Source organism: Ranitomeya imitator, chromosome 2 (genome assembly GCF_032444005.1).
Source record: "Ranitomeya imitator isolate aRanImi1 chromosome 2, aRanImi1.pri, whole genome shotgun sequence".
Classification (NCBI taxonomy): Eukaryota; Metazoa; Chordata; class Amphibia; order Anura; family Dendrobatidae; genus Ranitomeya; species Ranitomeya imitator.
Genome location: NC_091283.1, coordinates 292,206,306 through 292,219,977, shown reverse-complemented (window position 1 = coordinate 292,219,977; position 13,672 = coordinate 292,206,306). Strand labels below are relative to the sequence as shown.

Genomic DNA, 13,672 nt, shown 5'->3' with positions numbered 1-13,672 from the left:
GAACGTCCCCCATGTGAGCTCCCCAACCAAATGGGCTGGCATCGGTCGTGACTACATTGTGCGGTTTGATTTCCCATTGAACCCCTTTGACAAATGGTACATGTCCAGCCACCACTTTAGGTCGTAGAGAGTAGCAGTCGATAGCCTGAGTTTTCCACTTAAGCAACCTTGAAGCTATCTTTCTGCCTCGAGGATCTCTGATTGCAGTACCCGAGTATGGGATTGAGCCCATCGAACAGCCGGTATGCATGATGTTAATGACCCTAGTAAGGACATTGCGTCTCTTAATGTCAGATTCGGATTTTTCCTCACTACCTTGACTTTGTGAATAATCTTTTGTTTTCTGGTAGAAAACATGACTGATCCTCCGAGTTCAGAAGAATACCGAGGAAAACTTGACACGTTGAGGGTTCTAGTTTTGACTTCTTTAGGTTGATAAGCCAACCCAGGTCCTGCAGAGATGATATTATACAGTTTAAGTGGGCCTTACATTGGACAACCGAATTTCCAATTATCAGGAAATTGTCCAAGTAGGGTACAACGAGGGTATCCCTTTCTCTGACATGAGCCATTACGTCTGCAATTATCTTAGTAAAAACTCTTGGGGCCATGGACAGGCCAAAAGGCATTGCTGTAAACTGAAAATGCCTAACCTGATCGTTTAGGTGCACCGCCATTCTGAGGAACTGTTGGTGATCTTTGTAAATGGGTAGATGATAGTGTGCATCTTTTAGATCCAGCACAGACATGTAACACCTGGGAAATACAAGTTTAGTTGTCGATTTGATGGATTCCATTTTAAAGGCACGATATTGTAGAAATGTATTTAATTTCCGCAGATTTATGATGGTCCTAAAGGATCCATCAGGTTTGGAAATTAAAAATAGAGGAGAGTAAAAACCTTACCTTTCTTGATCCTTTGGGACTTCTACAATAACTTACTTTTCCCTCAACTGCTGAATCTCTATTTCTAGGGCCTGCTGTTGGTCCGAAGAATTAAGAGTAGTTACTACATAATGGTTTGGAGGTATTCTCTGAAACTACAATTTTAACCCTGAAGCAACTATACCTAAGATCCAGCTACTAGATGTTATTTTGGCCCATTGTGTAAAGAAATATTTTAACCTGCCCCCCACCGGGAGATCAGTTTTATCTATAGTTGCGTCTGCATCTTGATGATGATGAAGAGCCCCCGAAGTATGCACCTCTTTTCTTCTGCTCCGCCGACTCCCAATCCCGGTAGGAATGAGGTCTTCGGAAAGGTATTCATCTTCTGAAGGCATTTCTGAAAGCAGGATTAAATACCTTAGGAAATCCTTTCTTCCTATCCTCTGCCTTCGCAAGGATATCATCCAGCACAGGGCCAAATAAGTTCTCACCCCTGCATGGAATGGTACACAATTTAGCTCAGGGTTGAGCATCACTTTTCCAAATTTTCAGCAGCATTCGAAAGACCTGCGGATCTGGCTGCTAACTTCAAAGAGTCTACCGATGCATCCGCCAAGTATGCTTCTCCTTCACGGGTCTGGGATAGAGAGTCTAGCAACTTATCTCTAGGAATTTTGGCTTTAAGTTGATCCTCCAGCTGACTTACCCAGACTATAACAGATCTGGCCGTACAGGTGCTTGCAATCGCAGGCTTACAGGCTCCTGATGACGATTCCCAAACCTTCTTTAGGAACATGTCTGCTTTCCTGTCAGATGGGTCTTTAAGGCCTTTGTCTTCCAATGGTAGAGTGGCTGACTTTGATGTTGAAGCCACAGATGTGTCCACTTTAGGGACCTTTACCCATTGAGACAAGAGTTCATCATCAAAGGGGTATCTCCTTTTTGCGGCTGATGGTAAAAACCCCTTATCCTGTTTGTCCCACTCACGTCTGACAAGATCTTTCACTGTGTCTACTACCGGGAAAGATCTGCGATTTTTTTTACATAATCCTGCAAACATAATATCCTGAGTAGATCTGGGTTCTTTATTCTCCGCGACCCCCATGGTCGCGCGAACCGCCTTAACTAATGTATTCATGTTTTCTATAGAAAAACACGGCCTTCCCTCCTCATCTGAGGAGGATGGCGACGAAGAGTCTGAACATTCATCCTCCTGCAGAGATGGGCTGGAATCTGACAACAAGTCAATACAAGGCTTTTCATGCTGTCTAGTTTTAAGGGAACATGCTCTTAAATCCGATGTACGGAGAGGAGCCTCTTCCTCTAAAGTACGGCAAATACACAGCTTTTTAATATAACTGTCTGGCAACGGTACTGTGCATAACACACACTGTCTGTGTTTGGTCTTTGATGTCTTTTTAACCTATAACAAAACAGAAAAAAAATGGAACAACTCAGTTACTAGGTGTAGATCACACACTCGCCAAAGGCTGATCAATGGAGTACCGGTTCCGGAGGAGGTGAATTGCCACATGAAGCTGTGGTGTTGGAACTCTGCCGTCCCCGTATCACACGCTGCTGCTGCTTCTTGAGTGGCTACTACCGCTCTTCCTGCTCTGCTCAGGCACCTCCGCCTGAAGGTGCTCTGCGTCCCCTATCGAGGACATCTTACCGCACACCCTTCACCATCTGCGGCCGTGTTTTAAACCATTTTGCCGCGCGCCTCCTCCAGGCCTCCCCCGGAAGTACTTGCATCCACTTCCGGTTCACGAGCGCTTGTATCTGGATAAATGCGCTGAGTAGCGCCGCGCTCACTGACCCAGGGTGGCATTCCCCGGCCCCTGGGATCGCGTCCTCCTTCTGCCCAGACGAAGGGGGTCTGCGAGCAGTACACCACCGAAGCTGCTTCCAGTGCCCCAGTCTCTGCCGTTCCCACAGACACTGCGCTGAGGCTGGATGGACCCGGGTAAGCCGCAGCTTCTTTAACCTGCAGGGTCCCGTGTCGGACAGGAACCCAAACTGGAGAGGCGAGGGGGATGGCCCCTTTTTAACCTCTAGGTTCCTGTCCTGATGGTGGGCAGATCCCCTCTCTCGTTGTGGGTGCTGTCATGGCGATAGGAAAAGTTCGATATTGATTTCATCTGACCAGAGCTCCTTCTTCCACGTTTGCTGTGTCTCCCATGTGGCTTGTTACAAACTTTAAACAACACTTTTTATGGATATCTTTGAGAAATGGCTTTCTTCTTGCCCCTCTTCCATAAAGACCAGATTTGTGCAGTGTACGACTGATTGTTGTCCTATGGACAGACTGTCCCACCTCAGCTGTAGATCTCTGCAGTTCATCCAGAGTGACCATGGGCCCCTTGGCTGCATCTCTGATCAGTCTTCTCTTTGTTTGAGATGAAAGTTTAGAGGGACGGCCGGGTCTTAGTAGATTTGCAGTGGTATGATACTCCTATTTCAGTATGATTGCTTGCACAGTGCTCCTTGGGATGTTTAAAGTTGTGGAAGTCATTTTGTATCCAAATCTGGCTTTAAACTTCTCTACAACAGTATCACGGACCTGCCTGTTGTGTTCCTTGGACTTCATGATGCTCTCTGTGCTTCAAACAGAACCCTGAAACTATCACAGAGCAGGTGCATTTATACGGAGACTTGATTACACACAGGTGGATTATATTTATCATCATTAGGCATTTAGGACAACATTGGATAATTCAGAGATCCACAATGAACTTCTTGAGTGAGTTTGCTGCACTAAATGTAAAGGGGCCGAATAATATTGCATGCCCCACTTTTCAGTTTTTGAATTTCCACAAAAACGTAAAACAACCAATAAATTTCATTCAACTTCACAATTGTGTTCCACTTGTTGTTGATTCTTCACCAAAAATTTACATTTGGTATCTTTATGTTTGAATCATGATATGTGGGAAAAGGTTGAAAAGTTCAAGGGAGCCGAATACTTTCGCAAGGCACTGTACATGTGTCTTATTGCTTACTGGGGGTGGCAGCTGCAGTGAAGCGTTGTCCCAGGGTCGCTGCTGGAGGAGGCAAGAGTGGAGCGTTCCTGCAGGCCGCAGGCTGGGACTAGGGAGTGTTCGGACGTGCGGTGCGCCGCTGCGGATGTCCGCTGCTGCAGGGGCTCTGCCGACATTTTGTGAAAGGCCAGAGCCCCCGCAGTTCCATGGTTTCCTATGCGGTGGACTACGGGAAAATGGCTGCCGGGGCCGGCGCATGCACAGTTGGAGATCTCGTCATCAAGATCTCAAGAGATGAGATCTCAGCGCTGAGATGTCTTCTCCTGAGATCTTGATGCCGAGATCTCCATCTGCGCTGTCAGGGATTTGAGGAGGGAGTGTGTTGTCACCCGTTGTCACGAATGTATTATTTATATGTTAAGTTTTGGGTTAAATAACCCTACACAAGTTTTGCTTCTACTTTCAGTTCCGGTTAGGAACTTGCAGCTCTCTGGCACCCCCTTACCCTCAGTTCAGTCAGGGAACTGCACCTAAGATAAGTAGTTGCTGGAAAGGCTGCCTTGTATCGTTCTGGCTATCAGGCACTCTGCAGTGAAGGCGGTATGTGTATCACCTGTCTCAGGCAGGAAATACACACATAAACCTCCGATCTGTCACTGCCAGGGTTTCTCAATACCACCAGGACACTTTGCTGCCACCAGTTCCTCATTTGATGCTAAAGCCTATATCGGGTCAGGAACCAACTCGCTGGTAGCGTAATTTGGCAAGGAGTATGTGTCGGTTTGATCAGAGGGAAACGAAAATGAAACTAATAAATTTATAAGTTTACTCCAGAAAATATAGGCAGTGTTTTACAAAAATACAAAAGATATTGCAAGAGGAGACAAAATACAGTATGTACACCACAGTTACAAATAAAAGGGATTAAAATAAGAAACTTAAGGTACCGTCACACATAGCGACGCTGCAGCGATACCGACAACGATCCGGATCGCTGCAGCGTCGCTGTTTGGTCGCTGGAGAGCTGTCACACAGACCCCTCTCCAGCAACCAACGATCCCGAGGTCCCCGGTAACCACGGTAAACATCGGGTAACTAAGCGCAGGGCCGCGCTTAGTAACCCGATGTTTACCCTGGTTACCATCCTAAAAAGTAAAAAAAAACAAACACTACATACTTACCTATCCCTGTCTGTCCTCGGCGCTCTGCTTCTCTGGTCTGGCTGTGAGCGCCGGGCAGCCAGAAAGCAGAGCGGTGACGTCACCGCTCTGCTTTCCGGCTGACCGACGCTCACAGCCAGTACAGGAGGAGTGCAGAGCACAGCGCTGGAGGACAGACGGCTGTAGGTAAGTATGTAGTGTTTGTTTTTTACTTTTAGGATGGTAACCAGGGTAAACATCGGGTTACTAAGCGCGGCCCTGCGCTTAGTTACCCGATGTTTACCCTGGTTACCAGCAAAGACATCGCTGAATCGGTGTCACACACGCCGATTCAGCGATGTCTACGGGGAGTCCAGCGACGAAATAAAGTTCTGGACTTTCTTCCCCGACCAGCGATCTCCCAGCAGGGGCCTGATCGCTGCTGCCTGTCACACTGGACGATATCGCTAGCGAGGACGCTGCAACGTCACGGATCGCTAGCGATATCGTCTAGTGTGACAGTACCTTTACTCTATGTCAGTCACAGATATGACATGTTGATAAAGGGGAGGAGAGCCTTCCCATGGCAAAGGGTCTTTCAGCACAGCATTGTGTAGCTGGTGCTCCAGGCATCTGACACCTCCCTGATTGAGCGTCTGGGCTTTATGCTTTTCTCTTGCTGACCCCACTTGGTGGGCTGAGTTAGAGAATGTATGCTCCTTTTTGAACAGAGATTAAAAACTTCTCCTTGCCATAACTCTGGATGGGAAGCTCACTGAGTGACGACAGGGGTATTATATTTTCTCTTATGAAATTATATTTCGTTTCAGACCAAACATGACAGGACTGCGTGTCACTGGGGGCAGAAACCATTTTCTTGCCTTCTGATGGACGCCAAGGCTGCAAAACGTTGCTGAGTGTAGCCTAAATTGTACCAATCCTGGAAATACTGTATATTTTTCCTGTCTCTATGATCAGTGTGTGTTATTAAAATCAAGTTTGAATAGACAAAGGAAATTTTAAATTGTCGATGGAGAATCCGCTCTGAACTGATCTGGGTAATGACCAGTTGCTGGAGGAAGGAAGGGGAAAGAGTGGATAGAATAATTACACAGTGTAGAGGAAGGGGGGGGGGGATTTTGCAGTGGTGTCTCTGCAGGTTCACATACAGAAGTACAATGCACAAACCAACTGGGTGTAAGGCTACAGGCAGTGCCGGAGGTGGACTTAGAACATTATGAAATGACTCATATTTCCCTACAATCGCATGCGCCGCACCGGCAGCCATTTTCCCGGAGTCCATGCATAGGAAACCATGGCTCTGGCCTTTCACAAAATGTCGGCAGAGCCCGTGCAGCAGTGGACACCACCCACAGCACTGGACATCACCCACAGCACCGGACACCACCAGCAGCAGCGCGCCACCCCCTGCGGCCTGCAGCAACACTCCCTTCTTTCCTCCTCCGGCCGCGACCCTGGGACCCTGCTCCATCGCGGCTGGTAAAGTATATAAGCATTATAAGACGCACCCCCATTTTCCCCATGAATTTGGGAGAAAAAATTGAGTCTTATATTCCTAAAAATATGGCAATACAGGTGAATAAAATAAGACTGAGCACAAGACCTTCATAGCCGTCTACACATCATAGGGGAGATCTCATGACACCTTCTCTCCATCTACCTGATAATCCTGAGGAACACTGGGATCTTCTTGTTTACAGTCCTGTGGAAGAAGAGGATGGGGACATCTCTCTGAGGTTGTCATCTTACTGGATAGATCTGGAGGAAACCCATACAGGGACTGAATTCATTCTTTACATACAGATAATTATAGGCCGTGTGTATTTAGTCCTGTCTATTACCTGGTGATGTGAGGGGCTGGGGAACCTCTACTATGACGTTCTTGTACAGATCTCTGTATTCTTCTACATATTCCCAATCCTCCATGGAGAAATAGACAGCGACATCGTGACACCTTATAGAAACCTGACAAATACAATGATACAGTCATTCCCTCAATCTTTTCATAGTGTTACGGTGTAATGTCCCAACATTCCTAGCAGTGTCACCTCTCCACTCAGCAGCTCAATCATCGTGTAGATGAGTTCAAGGATCTTCTGGTGATTGATGTCCTCATGTATCAGGGGGTGAGGTGGAAGTACCGTGATTGGGCTTAGGGAACTTTTGCATCCCTCAGACACAGAATTGTGACAGCGCTCAATGGAGGTCTTCTTCACTACTGTGTAATCCTGGTAATGGAGAGACACATTAATAAATCTCACTAGAGACATGTCCAGAGTCCTCACCTCTCCAGTTCTGTCCATCTGTTATTTCCATACTCAATGATTTAATGTGACGTCATCAGATTCTCTCACCTCTCCAGTAAGCCAGAAGAGGATCTCTAGGGTGAGGTGTAATATTCTCTCCGCCAGCTTGTCCCTGTCCATATCCATCCTTGATGGGTAAATCAGGAAAATTTTCTTTTGTGGAAGATCTTCACTGAGAGGATCCGATAAGGTAGAGATCTGAATGAGAAGAAGATGAGTCGATGCTACATCATAAAGATCCTGTGTAATAGTACAATTACTGGAGATAATAAGGGAAACATGAGATCTATTATTTTACAGTTTTCTTCTCTACTTCTACTAATAAAACTTATATATTTTAGGCCACAGACAACAAGCAGTTTCTCCCTCGGAGTCGGCAGCTGAATACGTTCCTCATAGACTCATCTTCCATAACGCTAATTCTCGTCTCATTTACCGACACTGGAATCGGCATTAGCAATACTGCAGGAGATCTTCATTACACGTGACAGGAGAAATAACTACTTCATGATGAGGACGACATCTTCATCTTCTACTACGGCTCTAGAAAGAGATTTGTCCAGAGTCCGTCACTGACTCCATCACCACCGGCCGTCTATATGAAGGTTTCCCGTATTCCCCGCACTGTAATCTTCTATCACGTCAGATCTCAGGTCTGATTCACACAGAGAAGTTTGAGGCTTTTATAAAAGCTTTTATGTTTCTACAAACACCTTGGACAAAAATTATCTAATCCCAAAGTCTCCATGTACAGTGTTTTATGGGATTTATTTCTGGCCTTAGGCTTTCCTATATTACAAGGAAAACACCAAAAAAATAACATACATTAAAATGTTTCTAAAGAAAACTGGCTCCAACGATTTTTGCAAAAATAAAAAACATGAAAAAAGGAGAAGACAAGTTTTATTTTTTCACACAATAAACAACTGTTTAAATTTTTTTAAAAACTTTTTTTGGGCCCAGAACATTGATGTTCACCGCAGGGACGGCACAGGTGCGGCTGCAACAAACACCCTGGCAGTTTAACCACTTGCTGCAAACATGGCATCTAAGAAGGTGTGACAGAGTTTGGCTGAATGCCCCTCCTCCCCCAAGTACTCGATAGTATGGGACGGCCTAGTTACTACGATACTTACATGCCAAATAATGATGTCTGTGATAAAGAAACTTAGCACTCAACTTTTGGCCGGGTTCACATTGCGTTAAACAGCAGCCTGTTCAACACATACGTGAACGGGCTGCTGACGCAAGTGCCGACATTCTCCATCGCGCTAGCGCAGATAGAGCATCTGCTAGCTCTATCTGCGCTAGCAGTGACGGACCCGGAAACGCTGCAGACCGCGTCTCAGGGTTTGACACTCAATGACGGCACATCCCTAGCGCACGCCCATTGTGGGCGTGCGCTAGCGATGCATCCAACATAGGAGTTAATGGCGGCCTTAACGGACTATGTTAAACTGTGTTTATGCCGCGGTGTAACGTAGTCTGTCTAACGGACGCCACTAACGTAATGGGAACCCAGCCTTTGAAGATATGATGACATTTTAATGCAGTCAAAACTGTACTACAGTATCCAGACGTTTCGGTCAAACAGTGACCTTCATCAGTGCCTAACAATGGAAACAAAGAATGCAAACTAAATAAATAATGAAATCACACATAATAAAATAAAACATACCAATAAAGAGCATAAGAAAAAATGTGTGATCTTCTAAGTCACGCGGAGAGAGGTAATCCCTCAAAGATCTTAATAGAGTGATAAGCATAGAACAATCCTCCATATTTATATCTGGAGAACACACGTTATTCTGAGGAGGAAGTAGTATAGTAAAGAACCTACCCGACTGCTGTTTGGTGCGGTGTATTAATTAAGGGGAATGAGACACCGTCTCTCGGCACCCTGTTAAACAAATAATGTGGTGTAAGTGGCAGATTGATTATTCTGAGACACCCACCTATGATGTTATTACTGGCTTCACAGAATTAGGTGACCGTTTGGATTTTTGAGAATAGGATGTGGTCTACAATATCATAGAGAGAATTAATGATATGATCTCATTATATGTTAGGCAAGGAATATGACCATACCTATAAGTCAGAGAGGCACTGTATGCAGTGGGGTACCCGCCGTATTTCCTATGGTAAATTGCATCTGTAATGCACAGATAGTGAGTGACCGATGTGGCTGATACAGAGGTATGAGTTGAGGTTGATTGTATGATCTTAAAAAAGGTGTGTCTGTACCAGAGGCGCTGTGTGCCATGGAGCATCCGCTGTGTTCCTATACAAGATGTATCTTTGATATAATTATAAGGTAAGTACCTGACGTGTCCGCATTAAAGAAGTAGTGCTGGTGTCAGAGGTTCAGAACATACCGGTTTTAGTAGAGTAGAGCTTGGTGCGTGGTCCAACGTGGTATGAGCCGCTTGTTGTGGACGCATGTATGTCAGAATGTGACAGTTATATCGGCGAGGGGCGGGCATAACCTCCATGTGGTACCTATCATGTAGGGAGACTAAAACGGAAGTGAGGTAATCCGGAAGCCTCAGTGCGTTCCAATGGGCGGAAGTGCTCAGTGCGTTCCAATGGGCGGAAGTGCTCAGTTAGTGCGTTGCACAGGTATGGATTTGGCCACATATGTGTTCCAGAGCCCAATTTGGATGTGTGCCACTTGTCAGACCTCCCATGGTGAGACCGGAGTTGTTTTCCTTAGAAAAGGGTGAATAAACCGGGTTACAGGAGGTGGAGGTGTGGCAGTTGAGCAGGAGAGGTGGGAAATCTTCTTGCGATGCCGCTCTCCTGCTTGGTCATGGCTCCCCAGCATCGTGCTCCTGCGCATGCGTACTTATTTTCCCTATTGAGGGCAGACTAAAGTACTGCAGTGCGCAGGTCCTCTCTGACCTCTCACAGAGCCTGCGCACTGCAGTACTTTGCTCTGCCCTCAACAGGGGAGATAAGTACGCCTGTGCAGGAGCGAGATGCTGGGGAGCCACGACAAAGCAGGAGGGCGGCATCGCAAGAAGATGGGAGGCACCGGACCCGGACTTGCAACACCCATGGGGCCGGACCGCCCCCGGTGAGTATAATAAAACTTATTTTTCTTATCTCGCAACTCGGATTTGGGACTTATCTACAGTATTACAGAATGCTGCCGATAAGCCCTGAAAGGCAGTGGACGCATCTTATAGCGGCCAAAACTGCTGACAGGTTCACTTTAAGAATCATTTTATATTCCAAGACTCGTTCTACTTACAAATTAAAGGAACAGCAATGGGCTCAAATGTGGCGCCTTCTTACGCAAATTGCTACATGGCAGAATGAGAGACTAAATGCGTCTTTCCTAACTCACTATTTCAATCACACTTCATTGTCTGGAAAAGGTACATAGACAACATTTTCTGCGTTTGGAACTGTACATCAGAAACCCTCGATTTTTTCTTTCATGAATTGAATACCCTCTGGCCTGGCCTAAATTTCACAATGACTAAAGATGAATATCAAGTATATTTCTTGGACACTATGGTCCTTAAAGACCAAAATGGTGAACTATCCACTGACCTATACACCAAACAATCTGACAGGAATAGTTATTACATTTTCAGAGTCTTCATCCACCATCTGTCAAAAGATCAATTCCAAAATCACAGTTCAAACTTGTTCAAAGGATTGTATCTGATGCCACGCTACGCTCAGACAAAATGAAATGCACCATAAATTGGAGAATGCGGTTACCCTCCTCACTGAACACCTCAACAAACTCCACAAATACTATAAGATCTACAACTACGAGCCGTACACCATTTGTACATACCTATCGCCCCTTTTCATGTATTATGCACCAAACCATTAGGAGACATTGGGGCATATTACGCACTGCTTACCCCGATGTGGCAGAAATCCCACATCCTTTCTTACCCGACTTTAAACAAGCCCCCAACATCAGAGACTCGTTAGTCAGGGCTGACATAGACACCTCATGTTCTAGACCAACACAAAGATTCCTCCAGAACCCCAATACTGCCACATTCCCTGCATGCAATGCAATCAATGCAACAACGGTCTTAAGGGTAATGTCATTCACCATCCACACTCTGGCAAGAGATACGCCATTAAAGATTCCTCTACCTGTGACACATCTTTTGTGATTTATTTGATTAAATGTCCATGTGGCCTTCTATATATAGAAGAAACGTCACAACCTGTCAAAGATAGAAGGGCATAATGTCTCACAATTAAGATTTCAGGTCATCGAGCATGTACCCTCCCCCCCCCCCAGATGTGGGTGTGATAGCGTACGCATCCTGAAATAAAAGGAAGCATTCTGGATCCATGAGCTACAAATCCTTTCTCCTAAGGGTTTTAATAGGGAATATGATTTACTTTCCTTTATATGATTTGCAATTATGTGTTTCTGTACCCATTATACTGTATATTCACTATACATACTCTTTTATGCCTATGTCATAATGTTATAGGTATGGATATATTGATGTTTACCTGTTCTGCGTTAACTCTTCTTTTTGATGAATCTGGCTCCTTGCATTTACTAATTCTGTAAGTCCTCCTTCTTAGGCTAGTTTCACACTATCGTTTATCCGGGCTGCAGAGGGATGCGGACTTCCTCCGTGAAGCCCCGCCTCTTCATTCAGCTTCGCCTATGGCTGCATGCGGACCCTATCTTTAACATTGGGTACGTAGGCCATTCTGCTGTATGCGCATCTGCACGAACATGCAACATGTTGCGCTCGGCGCAGGTCGTTGCACAGTCAAAATGACGTATGCATCCGCATACAGCAGCATGGCCTGAAAACCCAATGTTAAAGATAGGGTGCGCACGCCGCATGCAGCCGTAGGTGGAGCTGAACGAAGAGGCGCAGCAGTGGGTGGGGCTTCACGGAGGAAGTCCGCAGCCCGGATAAACGCTAGTGTGAAACTAGCCTTACAGAGTCGCTTATATTGAACGAAAGCATTAAGCTACTTACTGGTAGCGGCATTTTTCGGAGGCCCATAACAGCACTACGAGAGAGGGGATCCGCCCTTCATGAACAGGAAACCTACAGATACAAAAGGGCGGCACCTCTCCCCATGCATCAGTTGTATTTCAGAGCCTGAGAGGACTACCGCGGTTAGTAGCACACAAATATACATTATATACAGTTTATATACAAAAACAATCCATCATATCGAACTAGATACCACACGTGAGATCTATCTATCTCATTATATACACTATAGGAAGTGCAACCCCCACGTGAATAGGGAGGGAACTAAGGGTGCTGTCATGGGCCTCCGAAAAATGCCGCTACCAGTAAGTAGCTTAATGCTTTATTCGGACTCCCATGACAGCACTACGAGAGAATTACAGAGATGTAAAACTACCTTAGGGAGGGACTATAGCCTGTAGCACCCTTAACCCGAAGGTGAGATCAGAAGAGAACCCCAAGTCCAACCTATAGTGCTTGAAAAAGGTGGAAGGGGACGACCACGTAGCTGCCTTACATATCTGGTCGATCGAAACTCCAGATCTTTCCGCCCAGGATGTAGCCATGGCCCGGGTGGAATGTGCCCTCAGATTCTGCGGAACTGGACCTCCACCTGCAGTATAAGCCAGAGAGATAGCCTCCCTAATCCACTTCGCTAACGTGTACTTTCTCCTCCTACCTTTCTGACCGCTCCTTCAGTGTTCTGTTCTCTGGCTCCACTTCATCTCCTCTTCCTCTCACTGTTGGGGTACCTCAGGGCTCAGTCCTTGGCCCCCTTCTGTTCTCTCTCTACACGGCCCCAATTGGACAGACAATCAGCAGATTTGGCTTTCAGTACCATCTTTATGCCGACGACACACAACTATATACGTCATCCCCTGACCTTACCCCCGCTGTACTACAGAACGCCACTGACTGTCTGTCCGCAGTCTCCAACATCATGTCCGCTCTCTATCTGAAACTCAACCTCTCCAAAACTGAACTTCTTCTGCTCCCACCATCTACTAACCTCCCTAAATCTGACATTTCCCTCTCCGTGGGTGGCACCATAATAACACCCCGGCAGCAGGCGCGCTGTCTGGGTGTTATGTTTGACTCAGATCTCTCCTTCACCTCCCATATACAATCTCTTGCCCGCTCGTGCCGCTTACACCTAAAGAACATCTCCAGAATCCGCCCTTTTCTCACCATGGAGACAGCTAAAACCCTCACTGTCGCCCTGATCCACTCCCGCCTGGACTACTGTAACGCTCTATTAATTGGCCTCCCCCTCACTCGACTTTCCCCTCTCCAGTCCATCCTTAATGCAGCAGCCAGGGTCGTCCATCTGGCTAATCGTTACTCGGACGCGTCCG

At 46.2% G+C, this 13,672-nt stretch overlaps 1 protein-coding gene across 1 annotated transcript in view; it reads right to left on the bottom strand.

Annotated features, from left to right (window-relative positions):
* LOC138663263 (zinc finger protein 420-like) overlaps window positions 1–13,672 on the bottom strand; it is a 69,097-nt gene that overhangs the window by 42,349 nt on the left and 13,076 nt on the right. Inside the window, exons 2-5 of the mRNA XM_069749436.1 lie at window positions 7,384–7,533; window positions 7,078–7,257; window positions 6,871–6,994; window positions 6,690–6,787 (exon numbers count right to left, since the gene is read on the bottom strand). Of these exons, the coding sequence (XP_069605537.1) occupies window positions 6,690–6,787; window positions 6,871–6,994; window positions 7,078–7,257; window positions 7,384–7,461 (480 nt within the window). The 5' untranslated portion in view covers window positions 7,462–7,533. The remainder of the gene's footprint in view (window positions 1–6,689; window positions 6,788–6,870; window positions 6,995–7,077; window positions 7,258–7,383; window positions 7,534–13,672) is intronic.